This window comes from Ophidiomyces ophidiicola (assembly GCF_022830035.1).
Source record: "Ophidiomyces ophidiicola strain CBS 122913 chromosome Unknown scaffold_9, whole genome shotgun sequence".
Classification (NCBI taxonomy): Eukaryota; Fungi; Ascomycota; class Eurotiomycetes; order Onygenales; family Onygenaceae; genus Ophidiomyces; species Ophidiomyces ophidiicola.
Window position 1 is genome coordinate 531,731 of NW_026054649.1, and position 19,842 is coordinate 551,572.

Sequence of the window (19,842 nt, forward strand, 5' to 3'; positions counted from 1 at the left end):
AGATACTTCACGTGCAGATCTACGTATTGTCCGCCGCTAGCGGTACCGCTAACGAAACGCGAAAGTCGCCTTCCCAGATCCTCAAACTTCTTCCTCTTCGATCTGCCTTTTGCTTCTCCCGCTTCTCTTTCAAGCTGTGCCTTTTCTTTTTCTTTTCTCCTGTGCTACCACCCAACTGTCTGCGCTGAGTTCTTTTGCCTGCCCTTCGTCATAGGGAGCACTGCTTGTTTCTTGCGTGCTGTTGCTAGCTGTCTTCAGGCTACGCGGAAAAAATCTCCCTTCGCATCCAGTTGCTCACACGACCCATCCTCCGGACACGCCTCCCTACTGCTCCCGCTTACCTATCTTCTCCTCTCTTTACTCTTCGTACAATTTTTCGCTTATCATATACACAATGTCTGAGACCCATGCTCCCCGTGGCAGAGGTTCAGCTCGCGGTGGCAGGGGTGCTTTCAGAGGCGGTCGCGGTGGAGCTAGAGTATCAAAGTCAACACCCCAAGAAAACACCATAGCGCCATCGTATGAAGATGAGGGGGAATTGGGCCAGCTGAAGAAGAAACACTCCAGCAATTTGCTCATGATAAAGGAGCTGTTTCCGGACTGGACAGACGAGGATCTGGTATTCGCTTTAGAAGATGCAGATGGAGTCCTTGAAATCGCCATTGAGCGTATTTCCGAAGGTCTTTTTCCTTTTCATTGCTTCTTCATCTTTACAGTAACTGATAGGCTACTTTTTTCCAGGCAATGTCTCACAATGGGGTGAAGTGAAAAAGAAACACGCTGATAGACCTCGAACTAAGCCCAAAGAGGCGCTGCCCGTTCCAAGCGAACCAGCAGTTCCCTCCTCCCGTGGCGGTCGCACTCGCGGTAGTTTCGAAGGCCGTGGGCGTGCCCGCGGTGAACGTGGACGCGGAGGCCGTGGTGGCAGAGGATCCCACCCTAACGGAGTACGGTCGGAGAGGCCAGCTACGCATGTCCCTGAGGTCGCTGAGGTCTCGCCAGTATTAGCAGATTCGTGGGAAGCTGATGGAGGTGCAAAGGAAGTTGCAGACAAGCCTGTTCAGGATGCTGTGAAAGCTGCAGCTGAGCAGTCCCAGAAAAGCAGTCTGATTCCAGAAGGAACCAAGAAAGGATGGGCTAGTTTATTTGCAAAACCCACTCCAGCTCCCCAGACAAAACCACCGCCGCCAGCTGCAATGCCACTTGCAGAAAAAGTGCCCGAAAATGCTGTGGATGTACCGTCAACCGATCAAGCCCATTTACCCCTAGATGGGAACCATGCAGAGGCAACACAGACCTCCGAAGCTGCAGTGCCTGAAGCGCAAGTGCCTCAAATTGTCATGGAGAAAAAGGAAGAAATCGCCCAACCCCAAGAACAATCCACCCAAGTACCTCCACCATCGGCCACTGATTCCACCATGAATACGATTGATGACCACGCCCAGCAACACCAACAACAGCAACACCAACAACAGCAACAACAACTGCTTCAGGAACAGCAAATTCGCCCAGCAGTTCCCTATGCACCGACTGCGGCATATAAAACCACTCCCGGACGCTCACATTTTCAACGTCGTCTTCTGGATCAACAAGAGGCAGTTGTCATGCCAGGAAATCATGCTGTAGATCGTGCAGCTGTTCAGTTTGGCAGCATGGGGTTGAATGGATCGGCGGACGATGTTGATATTGATGAGCAAAGGGAAGAAGCCGAAACCAGGCCCCAACCCCCACAACACTCTCCAATCGCTCCCCGCGCCTCTCTTCCTCCCTCGACCAGACCCCCCGTATCCGGGGAAGCAGTTACTCCCCGTGCTGCTCCCGGTCTCCCTCCAGTTCCATCCACCACCGCAGATTCCTCTTTCAATGACTTCAGTCGCTATGGAGAACCCCAAAAACCATACGACCCCTTTGGCCAGCAAGTTGAACAACCGCAACCCCAGTCTCAACCTCAGGCACATCCCCAAGCTCAGGAACCATTTTCTAATCAAGCCACCTTACCGTCTCAGGCTACAGCCACCACTGGTGCTGATTATTCTGCATTCTATGCTAATGACCAGTCTCGCAACCCTTATTACTATGGAGGCTACGGTCAACCGCAAGAAGTCGCCACACAAAGAGTCACTAGCAGCTTTGGTGCCGCTGGGATTGATGCACCGGTGCAGCCCTCCTCTTCCCAAGCCCCTGGGCGCTACGGACATGTTGAGGCTACCAACAGTGGCCAAAACACCCCAAATCCCACATTACCCGGACAGGCTCAGCCAAACCAACCCACCCATATGCCCCAAGCACAAGGCCACGGGGCATTCAATTATGGATATCCCTACTACTCAAACCCTCACTATCCAAACACTTATATCAGCCAAATGGGACAGCAACACCAGTATGGGCGAAACCGACCTATGTACGACGACGTTCGACGATACGAAGAGCATTACTTGCCCCATAACAACCAATTTGGATATGGCAGTCAGTATGCCCCTTATGGTGGAAAGGGCGGAATGTATGGGCAACCGCAACACGCATTCTCGTATGAACACTCCTCATCCCCTGCGAATGCGGGAGGGTTTGGCCAAGGTGTTCCTGCCCGTGATGCTAGCTATGGCCGCACGGGATCTGCCCAACCTGGCGAAGGTCAGCAGTCTACTGGCAACAACGCTTTTGGCGGTATCCCTGACGTTTTCGGGCGGGCACAATCTGGGTTTAATCAGAACCAGCCGGTAGCTTCTCAACAACCAGTCAGTGGTGACGATGGGCCCAAAGCATTTGAGACATCGAAAGCCGGTGGACCAAGCCCATCAGTCTCTCATGCCAACAGGCCCGGCTCCGATGCCACCAACTCCCAAACCCAACCCGCCGGCAGTCAAGCTGGTCTGCCGCCCGTCCCCGGGCAGCAAGGTAGCCAGCAGGCTTTTGGCAATTACCCTCATCTGAATCCTCAATATGGAGGGCTTGGTGGATTGGGTACCCACCACCAGACTGGAGCTACTCAAACCCATCATCAAGCCGCAGGATACGGAAACTATGGTGGCGGATTTGGCAGCAACTACTACGGCAACACTGGGCGTGGTGGTGGGTGGGGTGGCAATTACGGACATTAAAGAAGTCAACCGGGCTGTTGTATTTTACTTCTCAGTTCAGGAGAACATTTTTTCCCGGTGGATCTCTTTTACCTCTATGATTTATCCCTATTTTGCTTCATTCATGAACGTTGATGTTTTGTGCGAGGCTCATCTTGAACTTCTTTTGTCTTAATGCCCCCCTCTCTATCTTTCCTTGATACTGATGGATCTCTTTCCAGTCCTCTCTTCTGGTTGTTGGTCAAGGTGGGATGGGAATTTTTTACAGTCAATAACAAAAAATATGATGTGATTTTTCTGACATGCTTTGTTCTGCATGGGATTATGCCCCTTTATTGCCATTTCTTGCTTGATTTGTTTCTTTATTGTGGCAATGCCCAGTGGGAATGTGTACCACTACCAGTTTTACTCATTTGTTGTTTATTCTGGAGAAATTGCCTGGCTTCCTGGATGTCTGGTCTCAATGGAATGATAATAACTCGCAAGTTAAATATTTATCTTCATGATTTCTATGCCGCAGAAACGTCCAGCTCCAGCTCCAGCTCCAGCTCAATTCATCCTAAATCTAATTCCTGGCACGTTGCGTAAGTTGGTTGCGTAGCCGATACGAGTTGCGAGACAGTTCGTCCACGCTGCAAGGAGAGGCCACCAGCCAGTCCGAGCGCCACAAGCGATGTTTGAGTTTTCTCCGCTCTCTTATTCCCCTCTTACTGCGTCCGTCCTTGATGCAGGTCGGTTGAAGGGCCCGCGAAATTTCGCTTTTCCCGTCCCCACGGCCAGGGAAGCGAACGGTAGGTACCGACCGTACTGTCTCGGCTTTTGTGCGCAGGCTCGTTCAATGAGAAATCAAGAGACCCGCCGCTCAAACTCTCAGAGTTGCAGAATGACTCCCGCAGCAAGGGTGTTTGAAACGGTATGGAGGCATTGGCGCTGAGTTCGCTGCTCAGCCTTGTTCGTCCAGAATACAAAGCAAAGAACGGTGCCATCGGTGTGGTTTAGTTACATAGCAAGTCAGCTCTGGGACTGGACTGCGCTACAAAGACCGCACTTACGACGCAATGAGGCGCGTTGATCACGGCGTGTCTGGCTCCACTGGCGCCGGATGTGCTTTTTATAGACGCTTAAAGATAAAAAGAATGTCGTTGCCTGGCATGGGCTGGCTGCTCTGCAACAATGGCTGCACAGCACAATGCGCAGTTAAATTGCTCAAGCGAAGATGACCAGTATTGCTGGCGCTGACACCCTTGTTCATCGACCTTTCTTTTCTATTTAACTGTTCTTGTTCTTTTCTTTGAGAATACCGCCTGGAAGCGTGATTTCTGTTCCTTACGGCTCTTTTTCTGCTGGTTCTCTATTCTAAGCCCGCTGGAGCTAGCATATACCTAATTAATTGCAGACAGAGCAATGACCAATAAGTGTGAAGATGTCAGTTTCCACGATGAAAATGTCCCCTGGCAATACTGTCCGTCATTTCCAGCGGCCGTACTGTTTGCAGTACTCTTTTTCATTGTCACGGTGACCCATATCGTCCAAACCATCATGTTTCGAAAGGTATGACCCACCGGCCCTTCTTATATAGTATATCCTGAAGCTGAGCGGTTTTGAAATACTACAGAAGTTCTGCTGGGTTATCATCATGGCATCCGCGTGGGAGACTCTCGGATTTGCGCTACGGTCTTATTCCACTCAGAACTTGCGATCCCTAGGACCTTTCGTGCCATCGCAGCTTCTTATTATCCTTTCTCCTCTATGGCTCAATGCTTTTGTTTATATGGTGCTGGGACGCATGATATATTTCTTCTTGCCCGAAAAGAAGTGCTTTGGCATCACAGCGAAGAAACTCACGCTAATATTCGTTCTCCTTGATATTACTGCTTTTTTGGTACAAGGCTCTGCCGCAAGTATGTTGTCAGGGGATAATAAAAAATTAGTGAAGATAGGCATATATCTATGTGAGTCACTCCTTATATCATCATCGTGTGCATTCTATGTTTTTTAACGTCAACTGGTACTAGATATTGGAGGCATCGCGGTGCAAGAATTCTTCATCCTCGTTTTCTTTGGCCTTGCCCTCCGTTTTCAATATAAAATGTCTTTCGTCGATGCCATCCATCCGCCTTCTTACCCCTGGCGTCCCCTCCTTTACAGTGTCTATGCTGGATTGATTCTGATCACTGTACGCATTATTTTTCGGCTATGCGAATACTCACAGGGCGTCGATACTCCTCTTTCTAAAAACGAAGCCGCTTTTTATGTGCTCGATGCTGCTACCATGTTTATTGCCATACTTCTTTTCAACGTCATTCATCCAGGCCAGTCACTCGTCGGCCCAGAGAGTGAGTTTCCCAAAAAGGAAAAAAAGGCAAAAAAGAGAAAAAATTTCCGAAGGAATAAGAATGAAAATGATATGGAGTCGAATGTTGAGGGGAATGAGTTTTCACTGCAGAGTCAGGAACCACAGCGGGATTATAGATGACATTCCCGCCTTTCTAGAAACTATTATTGTAAAAAAGTTCTCTTAAATTCTTGATTTGAAACATTGTATGTATCTCCTCCGATCTACCGCATTAGAAATATCGTGGGGAACAACAAACGGGAATTGTATACACGAATACTGATTTCTGAACGAAACAAAGAAGACCAGAGGCTCGCATGCTATTGAATTGGTACGGGCACCTCTGTAGAGTAGATCAAACAGGGATCTATGAGTCTGTAGTACTCATCTGTAGCCTTTTCCGAAACTCTTGCTTGCCCACTGGGAAATAGAATCCAATTATACTTCTGTCAGGACCCAAAAGGTGATGAACCCGCCGCCCGCATAAAACGGACAATACACCGAAATCCAACAAGAATACCAAGATGCTGAAAGGCAGGTAATTATTAAGTATCTTTCTTACAAACTATTCCCTTCTTCTGTATCTTTACCGGGAGCTTGTTCAAGGCCTAAGCATTGGCCTCCCACTGCATAATACGGAGGAGTTGCGCCCTTCGCGGAATTAGGATCGAATCTCCATACTCCATTGGTCTTATCGCTTTCAAGAGCCACGGGAGCGGGATCATTGAGGCCTAACATGCCCAAAAGCTTTTTAAACACTTCGTCATCACCAACATCTGCCCGCTTGAAGAATCGTCGGTCCCATTCTCGGCCTTCTTCCTTTTCTACCTTGCGAAGCTCCCTTTGGGCATTTTCGATCTTACTTTTTGCGACTGAGGTTGCATCCATGTCGCCACGTTCGATGGCTCGAGCAACATCCTTCCACGCACGACGCGATTCGAATATATCTTGATCTTCTGGTTTGGCCAGAGTGAGTGGAGTGGTTTTAGTGCTCGCAGCGCTGTACTTCTCAACTTCTACTTTTTTACCCCTTGCCTCTTTGATCACGAAATCTTTCGACCATTGGCCATCGGCAGTGTAGAGGGGATTCTTTTCTCCGTCATTTTGATGGTACAATACTGCGCTGAAGGTGTTCTTTTTCCCACTCAACCATCCTTTACCAGAGTAATCAATTTTGGCAACATAACCAGTAGAACTGACAATCTGACTTGAGCGGTCTAATTCGACAAAAGGTGTGCCATATATTAATGATTCGATGTGCAGTGATGGTAGAGTGATCAGATACGTTTCACGATCAGTCCCGTCAGAGTTTGGAACGGGAATAGAATAGAGCGCATGGCCAATTTGCTTGACGTTGATGGTACTCGAGAAGGAGGCCTTTTGGGCATTGTATCCTTGCAACTATCAGTGCATTAGATCGTTAATAGTCTTCAGAATGAAACATCACATGCTTACTTGAACACGGTGTTTTTCATTTTGTATTGAATACGCTGTCACAGGCGGGTGGTGGCTATCAAACGCATCAGTAAACATGCCAAACCCGAAAGAGGGGACCGTACACTCACCTAACCTGCTCGCTGAATAGGGTTGTTTCCCCAACATTTCCATCATCTTCCCAGCGACCCAGGAATAGCTCTCCCAAAAACGGATTCAATGGCTTCTTCTCGCTCCCTAATTTTTCACTTCGTGTGGCATATTGTTGGTGCAGGGTGCTGAGGAACCATTTCAGTACTAGCAAGGCCCTTTTGGCTGGATCCAGTTCCCGTGCCGGGGCTATGAAAATCGCGGGGTGCTCGGCCCAGTAGGTGGAGAATTCCACAAGGGAGGTGCCAGAGAGGATGAAGGGAGGTGCGGTTAGGGAAGATAGGTCACCGTTGAACGAGGCAATGGACTGTTTTGAAAGCTTAGCAACGCGTTTTTATTGATGGTTATGGGGTAGAAATCACCGGACCTTTAAAAAAGAAGACCAGGATCCTCGACTGGCCGCGGGGACAGCGGAGTCTGCAGCGGGGTTGGACATTATTTGAGTCTGGCGGGGGGGGACCGAATATGGTATTGAGGGGCTAGATGAGGAATTAAGACGTGAATCAGTAATAAGAATAATAAATAAAAATAACATACACTGTGTTCGAGGACGTTGGCGTAGGAGCTCAGAAGATGTAATGTTCAGAACAATCTGGGGGCGAAGGAGTTGGTGTGTTGATCAATAAATTTCGACGTCACCGCCCAGACTAAAGTTAATTCCCACAGGGCACGCGATAAACAAAGGAACGGCGGTGAAGGCATAAGGCGTGGAAGGGAGATTGCGAATCTTGTGTATGCTCCTTCAGTTCCACAAGTGTCTACTCTCGCCTATTTGCGCCGATGCAAACTTGAAATTGCATAGAAATCCGTTGCCCCATGAACCAAGGGGTAGGAGTAACTTTAGGCCACTTATTGATGAGCATATACATACTGTTTGTGTTACATGGAGGAGCTACATATTCTCGCAAGTATATCAGAGTATGGAAAAGGGCCAATACCTCCAAAGTTATCGAATGTTAGCTCGAAAAGACAAACTGGTCGCTATAACACATACATGAGGACTTGGCTCTGCTCGTCACCTACGTCTTTACATGGTGAGCTATTCACAAAAGCTAGGTAGAAAGTTTGAAGTTGTCCATAGAAAATATGCATTCAAGCAGGAAGAAAGAATATCCAGAATCAAGAAGACTATAGTATAATTTTCACCGTCAGTTTTACATGAATGCTGCATAGTCGCCCTAAGAATATGTTGGACTGGGTATCAGAATGTGTCTATCAGATATTCACTTTGTAAGAAAGGTAATAATGTATGAAAGAGCCCCAAAGTATGACCAGTGATACTTCTCAAAGAGGTATTGGACCCGAATAAAGACCGTTTGCCGCTTAAAGTTGTAGCATTTACGTCATGATATGGAAGTAGACCCTTGTAAACAGCCTAGCCCGTCTATCAGAATGACAAATTCCTCGGGAAGAAGAGGCAATTCTGAAAATATTCTTGAGAGCCACACTCTAAGTCAATGTTCCACGAAAGGAGTTCTTTTCTGCGAAACCATCAAATAAGAACTCGTAAATTAGTTTCAGGCCTTCACCCTCAAAGACTCGATCCGGATTTTTCATCCTGTTGTCGATGTTAAACAGCATGGTGTGGAAATATGCAGGAGAAAGAGTTGGAAACAGCGCGGAAAATCGAGGTTAAAGACGCCAGATTCGTATTCCCCTGTGTGCTATGCCCTGTATCATTGGAATAACAGACGAGGCGGCTCGTATGAGTCATTGCCGCCGCGTTAGTATGTCTGCTAACACATCAGAACGAGGCCAGAAAGACGAGATATCGCAGGGATGGGCTCCGGTAAGTATCCGAGGAAGAGGGGGGCAAGAAATTTAGCGGGATGCGCCAGCTTTAACCACTCCCATTGGAGTACACGTAGTCAGGATAGGAGCCATGTAGGCCATTTCCTTCGCGGCGCAGACTCTGGGTCTAGTTTCGTACCCTGCTTTCCGGCTTTGCTCACGCGCTCCATTGTGCCAACTCACCATTGGCATCACGTGTGTATTTTTCAAGCCCGAACAGCTCCACGGCATAATAGGCATCAACTAGAGTCTGGCGGTTTCCAGCGGGATGACAGCAAAGCCCGACGAGAGCCGAAAAAGAAGAGGAAATTCTCATCCTAAATGACAAAAATCTTTTGGGGGCCGCGAAGCCAACAAATGAAGTCTGTCTCCTATTCGTGCAGTAGAATATCCGCAGTCCAAGTGATCCAGAGGGTATTATCACTGCCAATAGGGGCTGGTCTCCTGATTCATTCGCCTGGTGGACTAGCAACGGGAACATGGTTGATTCGCAGAAGGCCCTGCACTGGCGCCTGCAAAGCGGGATCGTCCATCATAGCCCCTTCAGTCGATGGTTCGACATTCCGCTAGCACGGCTGGCACCCTTGTCGTTCGCATCGCGAAAATCAGAATGTCGAATGCTGTGTGCAAGAACGCAAAGTTCTGAGCCCGAATGAAACAGGAGGAGAACTTTAAAGCATGAGGTCGCAATTTTAGTTATTCCGTCGCCGGACACGTGGTCTACTGACAACGAATGGATGTGCACACCCTGTCGAGGTTGCTGCCTCGCGACTCATCAGCTCGACGGGCTGGACTCTCATTCTTACCCTCCACAAGGCGGATTTGGCACTGAACGCCGTTCAGCTTCCAACGTTGCAAATTTACCCCTATTTTTTAATTGGTTTGGCCTACTTACCGCCCGGGCCCTGGAAGCCCTCTCCTGGAATATGCACCATCACATACCTGGGTGCCCAATACATTTCTTGCTACGGGAAGAGGTCCTCGCCCCATTTTTGGAGCAACGCCCCAAGAGATTAGCGTTCATGATACCCGAGAGGCGCGGGATTACCCGCGGCATAGGTCTAAGCCCCTCATGAGCCGTTTTCTGGATTACCGCCGTACAAGATATATTCTTTGGCGTTTTTTACTAGCCGCCGAGGTGGGAAAAACGCTCCGAAGTGAAGTGGATCCTATTTAAACCGGTGATTTGTCTATCTTGGGTGAATTCTGTCAGGACCGCTGTTCTACTTTCTGACTGGGGACCAAAACGTAAGCTTCAGCCCACTATCCTGTGTAACGAACCATGGCTTCTTCCAGCTCTTCAACCGGGCCAAACGCGCTGCGGCTATTCACCAAATTATGACCAGGGTAGGTGCCCATCTGGGGCTCGATGCGCTAACTTGCCTCATTTGAGCATGTACCGCAACCGTGAGACGGATGATCCAGTGTAATAGGCATACAAAACGGGATGTTCCACTTTCAACCTGGGCATACTTGTTTCCCGCCTGTGATGTGCTATTTTCCAAAGCCTAAGCCGCAAAATACCTTGATCACGCTCGGGATTGCCCGTGATGGTGGTGTGCTTGAGAAAGGGATTGGCAAAGAGGGCTTGAATGTTCTAATGCCTGGTTTATTTTGTGGCCCCGTGTGCCTACCTTCCTTCCGTGGCCCAAATAACTCGGTTGGATACGGAACATTCGACGAGGCTCCCCTATGGCAAAGTCGAAATGGTGATGTTGCCTAGCTGTATGGCAGAGCACTGCCATTTTTCTCTTCAACATAAATACGGCATTTTCTCAACGCATCTCATCCTGTTCTTCAGCAACGAGACAAGATTCCAAAACAAGACTTAGAATTGCGCTTGAAACGAACCTTGAACTGAGTGTCAAAAGGATTCTTGCAACGCAGGTAAGGACCTATTCAGAATCATGTTTTAGGGCGGTGATTTATCTAAGTAGTTAATTGAGAATACAGAAACTAAGCATGGCATCTTATAATGGACGTGATGGGCGTGGCCGGACACAACAAATTAGCCGCTTCAGCTCTTCCACCGATGAAGGTAGCCGCCCGGGGGATAGAGGAACCATACAAGTTATGTTTGACCCGAGTCATCCGTTAAACGTTGGTGTACTTGGGCCACTACTACTGCTCCTCAATATGCCGGGCAAGGCCAATATCAGAGAGGTCGCGTTGCACCCATCACGACCCCCACTTCTACTACATTTCAGCCTTCCGAATATGGGTCCTCGGGGACGCGAAACGATGCCGCTGGTCGTGGTGGCGGGGAAGATTGGAGCCGATGGTTCGCGAACAACCGCCCAAACCGCTCCTCTAGCGTGTATAGCCAAGATAATGGGGAAAATCGGAGCCAGTTGCGTGCAAACAACCTCCAAAACCGACCCTCTAGTACGCATGACAGAAATAATGGAGAAGATTGGAGCCAGTGGCTCGCGAACAATTGTCCAAATCGCCCCTCCAGCACTTACAGCCAAGAACATAGGGAAAATTGGAGCCAGCTGCGCCCAAACAACAATCCATACCGCTCCTCTAGCATTTATAGTCAAGATAACGGGGAACGTCACCTTAGCCCTCCTAGAGGAAGGAGAAGCCATACTTTGGATAGAGGACAGCGTGAACTTCATTTAGCATTGACAGACGCAAGACCCACAGGCCTACTTTCAGCAGCTCAGTTTCGGGACATAGCTGCAACTTCAGAGCAAAGCCTTGCAGAGGCGTGGAGCATGCTAGAGAGGATTTCCTCCCCGCAGTCCCCAAGACGGCGTTGGTAAAACCCTTTGTCACTACATTGTCTGTGTACAAAGCAATGTCAAACAATGCAACTTCGGAATACCAGTTGTCAATACGACATTTTTATTGGCTATTTTATTTGCTTATTGTGCGTACTTATTCTTTGCCTCTTTGCCTTTTTCTGACAAATTTACCATCATGCCCCCCTTTTTTTGTCATGTCACTGGCTGTAATTCCGTTGTTTGCGCTTTTGCTTCATGCAAGCACATGTGTAGTAGTTATCCATGTTTCACTTGAGTTCATTACATTTGTCTAAATTGTGATACCTTTATTTTGTATCGAACTTTGTATCGAACTTTGTATCGAACTTTGTTTATAGCCAGCCAAGTTTTTGCGTCTTTGCAATTTGTATGTAAGTGACTATATACTCTGTAGTCCACCTTAAAAAATGAAATAGCTAGCTACTTAGTATATCTCCCTGCCATCTTTGAATATTTTTTGCACCTCTTCACAATAACGTGCATACTGCTCTGTCTTTTGATAAACAAATGATCGCATTCTAGGCTCCCAAAAAGGTGATACAGCTTCTCGAAGCATGTCATTGGGAACAGCATCATAAAGTGGCAAAATGTGTTTTCTAAAAATATTGAACATGGCCCACGGGTTTTGTAATGCATGCCAGTACCAAAATCCTCCGGTTTTCAGGCTACGTTTTATGATGTCGGCCTGAGAACAGAATGTTTGAGTGGAGGTGGTGTTCTTTTCCTCCTCCTCAAAAATTTTTGCAAACGATTCAAAACGTTCTTTAAATTCCTCAAGATATTTGTCTTGAACTGCATCCACAACCGCCTTCATCGTAAGCAGCCACTGTGGAGGTTGCAAATGTTCGATTGGTAGAGAGCATACACCTTCAAGGTCAATGATATACTTAACATTCCAGTCCCTATCAAGAAAAATGTTGGTAAGGCAGAGGTCTGTCATTTGCATGACAAATGGGCCATTACGTAGATTAGAATCTGTGAATTTATCCAGTAGCGCTCTCATAAGCACGAGGTCCTTAGCTTGGGCCCGGGCATCGGCTTCATTGGTAGCAGCGTTATCTTGACTGCGCAGACGCTGATCGTGGCTGGCAAGGATGTCAAGATGAAGACCATCAGTAGTTTTATAAGTTGTGTTGCGTGGGATGCCACATGAGATAGACAAGTTCTCCAGCTGAAATAAATGACGAAGTGTTGGGCGGTTAGATAGTCGAATGCACCCGCCATCATCTATAGTCCAAGAGCCAATCCGAGACTGTGGAATCTTAGCAAGAGAAAGAATGATTCTTGACATGGATCGGTAAAGAGCTCGGAACTGTGATTCCGTATGTGATATACAAAGGGCAATAGGGAACAGGTTGATTTCGTCACTGGCCACCCAGTCAATGAGAGTGTAGCCGCGACGCAAAAAGGTGGATCTTTGCAGTGGAATATACTCAGCAAATAGTTTTTTCTTGAAAAAAGATAAGAAAAAACGGCTGATATAAGTTTTGATCCTTGGCCAGAGTGGAACGTATCTGGGCTTAAAGAACTGTGCACCACCGAATATTAGTATAACAAGCTATTATAGCTAGATGTAAACTATATACTCACACTAAGACCACACGGGAGGCCAAATCCCCGTAGAGTTGGAATCGGAATGTCAGGGCAATTGTCGTTGATCCAGATGTGAGTCGCGGCCTCAGACCGAGCTTTCTCATCTACATTATTGGGGGAGAACGCTTCCCCTACTTTATACGGCAGATACACCCTCAAGCAAAGCTTTGGGGTAAAGGTGTTCCGGAGTTATCGATATCTAGTGGAATAGAGACATGGAAATTTCCGTTGCGCCACACTAACCCCTCAGGAGTAGATATTTCTGGGACATGGACACGTTCAGGGCTCAAACCACAGTGAGAGGCAACAATTTCTTGAATTTCCTGGCAATGATCGTATATAATTTGGAAAAATTGCCTCGTTTGTTCAACATATCGTAATTCGAGCCTCATATCATCTTCTCGATCTAGAGCCTCTGAGAGTGTGATACGGCCATTTTCGAGCGTAGACTTTTGTGGAGGGTCGATCTCAAAATCGGCATGAGAGAAATTGTAGATAATCGGGCCATCCTCGGAAATTGAAGTTAGATCCATACTCATTACTTTGGTTCTTGTGAATGCGAAAGCGCCGCTGATTAGATAATGATAAATATATAATCACGTGATTGATTTGGGTGTGTGAGCCGCATACTCTGGGCCAATCACTAAAGTCTATTGCGGGCGGCAGCCGCATCGTCACGACTTGCCTAACGCCTCCGGCTAAACTTGCCAGCTTTGGCCCCCAAGCACGACAATTTACGCGTTTCTTTCGGCAACGAACACCAAACATTAGCAAGATGATACTCTGTGAGGGGATAGATAACTATCCTTCAAGTTCCTGGGTATGTAACTATTCAACTAACTATATATAGTCTCTGAACTTAGCTCTGCATGTGCGCACATACATAATATAGCCACGTCCACACGGCTCCTCTGAGCCGTCAATTCAACATCCATCAGTGACATGAAAACCCTCGGTTGTCGTTGTAGCGAGGCGTTATAAGGCTCCACCGCTCATTTCCAGTTATCTGATACTCCAGTCCTTTACAGAACGCCTTCATGGTTGGACTCGGATCCTGACGGAGAACCTCGTCGACCAATTCAGAATGTCGGACTTCCCAGGCGCGAATTGCCTGCCAGATAATACGTTTCGCCTCTGGCGCACCCACACCAAGCAAGTCCATGAATATAGGCAATGAAGAGCACATTGTTCCAAGGTCGAAACCTGCTTCGGCTGAAACAATCTCTTTCTCAAAACTACAAATATCATTCACAAGACTGGTGTGCTTTGATGCATTTGATTCAAGACTTTTGACAAGTTCGAGCTCCTCCACGGTCATATGGAGACCCATGCAGAAGCGCATAATTCCGGAAATAAAGCTAAGCTGTATTAGCACTTAATCAGGGTGCTGGAAGAAAGGTATTAAGGAAACGTACTTCTTGCCCATATCGACCTCTCGGAATGCAAAGTACTCATGCAGGTTCATACGCGCCAACCGTTTTGGATCCGCCTGAATAGTCAGGATTTCTAAGGTATCATCCAACAGCTCATCTGCTAGTTGTTTATCTGCCGCCCTCATTTCCTCAAACAGATCATACGCGATCCACTCAGCCGGTACATTGCGATCAGGAAGCCGCTTGCCACTCGCGCATTCCATGATCCTCGATGTATATTCAAGCCCTTCTTCGACAGACATGGAATCCAAAACATCGTCGACCAAAAAGTCAAACGTCATGAGCTGGCAGCCCCAGTGCAGCCTTTCATCTAGCGATAAGGGGCAGCTTAGGGCTATAAACCAAGGCTGGCTCTGATTAACGAAGCTCTTTTTATTCTCTTCGTTCTTAAACTTCCAGCTTTGGAGGAAGAAGTCGATGACTTGTTTTACAACCTCTTCTGATTTGGGATGTTTGCGAGTAGAGAGGGTAGCTGGACTAAGGTCATTTGGGAGCTGAGAATTCTCTGGGGCTGGAGGTGGTGTGCTAGTTCGCCCAATCGTCTTTTCGGGGGCCTGAACTTTGATATCATCGATCTCGCTGATGCTGTCGATGCCGTTTAAATCCCGAGGAGGCATTTTGGGAGAGCAGAATAACAAAGTATTGGAGAAGATTTGGTATGTTTTCCTCTCTTTTGATGCCGTAGTATAATGAGCTAAAAATCCTGGATAACAATCCATTTAAGATTGAAAATCGCTCGGGTCTGAAGCTCTCTTTATAGGGCTCAACCTCTCGATAGTATGATGAAAGAGCCAACCTGATTACCTTCCAGTGTTCAGCTAATTTTACAGTTGCGTCATGAGTACGGAGGCCGCCCCGAACCCCGAACTACTCAATTCGCTTATCATACCGCGGATTATGATGGCATGGACCCCGGTTTTGAAGAGTTGGTTGCAAGCTGTCTGTAATGCAGCTCCAGCCTTCGGCTTCTTTGGTGAACTGCAAGCTGAATGTCTTAGAAGGAACTAAGGTTTTCATTGTCAGCCCCTATCGCCATGGGGGCGTGTGTGACGCTCCCAAACGTCCTCTCTTTTAACACGCAGATCTTTTTCTTTGTACCCTATTTTTATTGGGCTCCCTGGGTCGCCATCGAGAGGTCAATTGTCGCCACCGTAATAGGAAATTGCTATCTTGATACCCCATCCACTGTTGATTTCAGATACAGAACATATCTAATGAAAATCTATCTTCACTTCTATATACTGGTTACTAAAATCGGAAACACTAAGCCAATGATATTTTTAAAAGCCTGTGGCAGCTGACTTTCATGAAGCTGATATTAGAAAGATGTCAAGTTGATAGAATATAAAAGATAACATCCATGTCCAACGGCGATCGGAAACGTCCGCCCATTGGAACGGAGTAGTCTAAGTTGGTCCGTTTGAAAGTCAAACTCAGTGTGTAAATTCTGTCGCTGTGACACTCGTTGCCACCGAAAGATTAAATAGCGTTCTCCCACACCTTCCTTGAATTTTTGCCTCCATTTGACCGCTGAATATTGCAATAAGTGGACAGGTTGCAAGCTCTCTGCTGGGGTATATTTTACTAATTTCGTCAGTGATCTCCGAAAGCTTCGTCTGCTAACATGCAATGCTCCTTCTGTCATGATATCCTCCCACTTCTGCAGCTGCTGCAGGCGAAGCTGCACTTATCCCGGGGACGTTGTTCGGGCTTCGGAGATCGATAAGATGAATCGTGATTGATAAGATAACAGCTCCTCTTTTCTTTTAGTTGGCCCCACAAGTTGGGTCTACCTCCTAAAGTTTAATTGAGGGTGAGAACGGAATATTCCGTACGAACAGCCGGTTGAGCTTACTTCCATGTCTCGTCTCAGGACATGTAAGCATTTGCCTGCAAACTTCTTCTCTTATGAGTAGTTTCGAGCTTTTTGATCTTTTACACAGTTTGCCGTTACGTCTCTGAGCTAGTTAGTTACATGTGTACCATCCTCGAGCCATATTGCTGAGTAATTAATGAAGTTCTAAGCAGTACAAAAATGCTACGACTCCAATCAGGATTCTGGTATGCATTTCGCGGATTAGGACAGACCCTTTTCTTCTTCACATTAGGATGGTAGTGTTTTCCTTGGAACTAGAAGCACTAGGATGAAGAAAATTCAAGTTTAAGGCGAGAAAAAAAAGTTGTGATATACTTGAAATGAAATTATCTTTGACTGGAGGGGGGGGAAAAGTCAAACAATTATAAACAGCATGGCCATATGCATGATATATATATATTAAGGCAAAAGATCAAACAATTTTTTCCATGATTTTTCTGATCAGGCTCCAATAAAAAAACGAGCCTTCCCCAATGTTGCAATTTCGTCATCGTCGTTTACCAGGAAAATGCGTCCACCTCCAATTCCCACAAAACTCCCCGTTGCTGCCGCCCTTTAGCTGCTACTAACGCCCGCACATCATCACATAATCCCCCAGGTCCACACACCACCACCCCAATCTTCTTCCACCCATCTTGTTCTTCCTGCTCCAATAACCTTTCTATTTCTAATCTTCTGCCCACACGGACCTCCTTCTCCTGTAGCCCGTCCAGCACTGTTTGTAGTTCGTTTACCAGTCCCTCAGAGGTTTGACGTACGCTCCAATATAATTTTGCGTTTGTGTGACACGCAACGAACGGCAGAATACCGGCGATGCCGATGCCGCCGGCAATAAGGATCAAGCGGTCGGATTTAAGAACAGGCCCTGTGTGATTATTTGGGTATGGTCCATCCAGGAGGGTGGTGAGCTGTTTATTTGACTTCAAATAGCTAGTTATTCCGGTTGATTTGCGAACATACAGTGTGATACCGCTTGTGGTATACCTTTCACTTCTACCATGGGGTTCTGGGATGGGCGTGGTAGTGGTGGTAGCAGGCATGCCAGATTTCTCTACATCCCCGTTTGAAGAGGAGGCAGAGGACAGGGCCTTTGTAGGAGTGGATTTGCTGAGGCGGTGCTCTGGTAGTCGAAGGAGTGCGGTGGGGACGACGGAGAAAGGGTGGTTTTCCCAAGGCCTCAACATTCTCAGCGAGGGAAAGTAGGCGTATGTATGCCTTCCGGGCGCGGCGGTCCACCGGACGTCCGGGACATCGATGCGGACAATATCCTCGCTCACCTCGGTAACATTTGAAGACCGAATACCATTTTTCACAATGCGGAGAACACGTAACAATCGGTCAAAAAACCAGACTGCACAGCAGGCGTACATCCAGAATTCGTAACCCCACTTCCGTGTGAAAAGAAGCTCAATATGGTACCAAGAGCCAACAATGACAAATAACGCCATTATAATGTGCGAAATCAAGAAGACTTCGTAGGACCAGCGCCGTACCCACAATAAGCTTGCCACCAACATAATACACACAAAGAGTGTGGCGACGATGCCCCAGACCCAGTAAGGTTTTTTAGTTTCGACCTCGAACTTGCCCATATCGATATAAACGACTAATTCGGTGATGGAGTGCAAGATGACTTGGATGGCGAAAATACGAGCAACCCATCGATGTAGAAGCATGTAGGTCGAGTGTGACCAATTGGTTACCCAAAGCAGGAAGTTATTTCGCCCAGCAAAGAGAAAGACGAGTGGTGCGAGACCAAAAGCAAGAGCGCCGGTTCGAGCGGACACATATCCCATAACCTCTTGGTAGCTGGAGTCGAAAATTGTATTGGGCTGACTGATAGTATATCCGACCGCGGTTAAAATGACATTCAGGACAAAAAACATTGCGATATATGCTCCCTGGCCAACCGTGGGCGGGTTGCCGAGGAGATAAGGCAATGATCGAACGTGATAGGTGCCAACAGTTGACGGGTACACCAGATACGGCTTCAGTCTCTCAAATAAACCGGTCATATATGGCAGGCCGTTGAGAAGAGTAAAGAAGATAGGGGTTCCAAAGCCTACAACTGCCAGAATGACGCTATGGTGACCCCGTTAGCCAAATATACCAGAAAGCTCGGTTTATGGGGTAATAAGACAGTACTCACGCATATCGATTGTGCCGCTCCTCGGCCAGCTCAAAATGCGACAAGGTCCTCACGTTGAGATCCCATGCACTATGAGACACCCGCGCAGTGAAGTTGAGTGTTTTTCCTTTGCGCCACTCTTGGGTTGGGGGCTCTTTGATTTCCGCTAAAGCGTCGGCATAAGACCACTTAGGCAACACGCTGGCATCGCCAGTCGCCTTGCTCGCCCAGTACTTCTCCAACTTCCAAACCGGTACGGGCTTGTCGTTCGTTTGGCCGTGATGGCCGCCGGAGCACGTTGCATTCATGCACCATGCCAGAGTCGTTAGAAATGGGGTATCGCCGGCTCGGCAGCTTGGGCTAGTCATGACCTTCTTGCTATGGTCGGAGCATGACAGCATGGCCGATGCGATGGCTGCCCGGCAACCAAACGCACAGATCGGTTTGTACATGGTGATGCCCATTCCAATGAAGGCGCATGCTGTGTCCAACAAAGTGAGAAAGGCCAACAGGCCAGCAACCGTGGAGACCTTCATGCTGAAGCACTGCCCAGGTCTGTTCCTCCAGCTCAGCTGTTGACTGAGGTTTTCAGTGATGAAAAAGGCGGAGGAAAGAAGAGGTAAGAAGAGAATCAAGCCGATATAAAACCAGGATCTTTGAGCAAGGGCGAGAACCTCCCATCACGGGGTCCAGCCCGAGAGGAGACTGCATCGCCGAGGAATTCCTCTCAAGAACCGACTTGCCAAGGGGGAGGTTTTTGCCTTATTGTCGGCCTGACCCTGATCATCACGATTCCCTCTGCTGTGACTGGTGCGGTAAGGCGTTTACGGGGCATGAAATTCTCCAGCGGGCGGCTCTATTGCCACGCGAAGTGCCTCTATTTTTCTTCCGAGAGGCAAAACATGCTCAAATGCAGTCCGGCGCTCGCTCGCTTGTCGTCGCCTAATATCGACTCTGTGATTGGAACGCAAAAGTCTTCGCCTGAGCAGATTTGCGCGTGTTTTTGGACGGTTTGATCTGCAGAGTTTGAACTGCCCGTGACTCAGCAACCACTAAAGCGGCCGCATGGGATACTTACACCTCACGCAAGCGACCGCCACAGCTCAGGCGAAGAAGGCGTGGGATGCAAGCGAGCAGTGGAGGAAGCAGGGCAAGACTGCATAGATGATCAAGTAGGGCAATACGTCGAGCTGTCCTCCGTAGATAAGGTGATCATGGCACCCAAGGACGCACTGGCGATGGAGAATGCACGCAGGA

The 19,842-nt window shown here is 47.8% G+C and overlaps 6 protein-coding genes across 6 annotated transcripts; 3 read left to right on the top strand and 3 right to left on the bottom strand.

Moving 5' to 3' along the window:
- Window positions 1-394: 394 nt before the first annotated feature.
- DEF1 (RNAPII degradation factor) lies at window positions 395-3,098 on the top strand (the record flags this gene model as incomplete). Its single annotated transcript, XM_049252133.1, has 2 exons — window positions 395-680; window positions 742-3,098. 2 exons carry the CDS (start codon window positions 395-397, stop codon window positions 3,096-3,098), a joined length of 2,643 nt encoding a protein of 880 aa, XP_049109016.1.
- Window positions 3,099-4,481: 1,383 nt separating this feature from the next.
- LOZ57_003080 (uncharacterized protein) lies at window positions 4,482-5,553 on the top strand (the record flags this gene model as incomplete). The annotated part of the gene is made up of 3 exons (XM_049252134.1): window positions 4,482-4,628; window positions 4,693-5,029; window positions 5,093-5,553. The coding sequence occupies 3 exons, from the start codon at window positions 4,482-4,484 to the stop codon at window positions 5,551-5,553; spliced, it is 945 nt and encodes a 314-aa protein (XP_049109017.1).
- Window positions 5,554-5,970: 417 nt separating this feature from the next.
- kes1 (Oxysterol-binding protein 4) lies at window positions 5,971-7,432 on the bottom strand (the record flags this gene model as incomplete). Its single annotated transcript, XM_049252135.1, has 4 exons — window positions 5,971-6,813; window positions 6,868-6,922; window positions 6,978-7,303; window positions 7,364-7,432. The coding sequence occupies 4 exons, from the start codon at window positions 7,430-7,432 to the stop codon at window positions 5,971-5,973; spliced, it is 1,293 nt and encodes a 430-aa protein (XP_049109018.1).
- Window positions 7,433-10,749: 3,317 nt separating this feature from the next.
- LOZ57_003082 (uncharacterized protein) lies at window positions 10,750-11,412 on the top strand (the record flags this gene model as incomplete). The annotated part of the gene is made up of 1 exon (XM_049252136.1): window positions 10,750-11,412. One exon carries the CDS (start codon window positions 10,750-10,752, stop codon window positions 11,410-11,412), a length of 663 nt encoding a protein of 220 aa, XP_049109019.1.
- A 567-nt stretch (window positions 11,413-11,979) lies between these two features.
- On the bottom strand, window positions 11,980-15,198 carry LOZ57_003083 (uncharacterized protein; the record flags this gene model as incomplete). The annotated part of the gene is made up of 5 exons (XM_049252137.1): window positions 11,980-13,083; window positions 13,146-13,302; window positions 13,392-13,718; window positions 14,162-14,506; window positions 14,564-15,198. The coding sequence occupies 5 exons, from the start codon at window positions 15,196-15,198 to the stop codon at window positions 11,980-11,982; spliced, it is 2,568 nt and encodes an 855-aa protein (XP_049109020.1).
- A 1,756-nt stretch (window positions 15,199-16,954) lies between these two features.
- Window positions 16,955-19,121, bottom strand: LOZ57_003084 (uncharacterized protein; the record flags this gene model as incomplete). The annotated part of the gene is made up of 2 exons (XM_049252138.1): window positions 16,955-18,539; window positions 18,607-19,121. 2 exons carry the CDS (start codon window positions 19,119-19,121, stop codon window positions 16,955-16,957), a joined length of 2,100 nt encoding a protein of 699 aa, XP_049109021.1.
- Window positions 19,122-19,842: the final 721 nt, after the last annotated feature.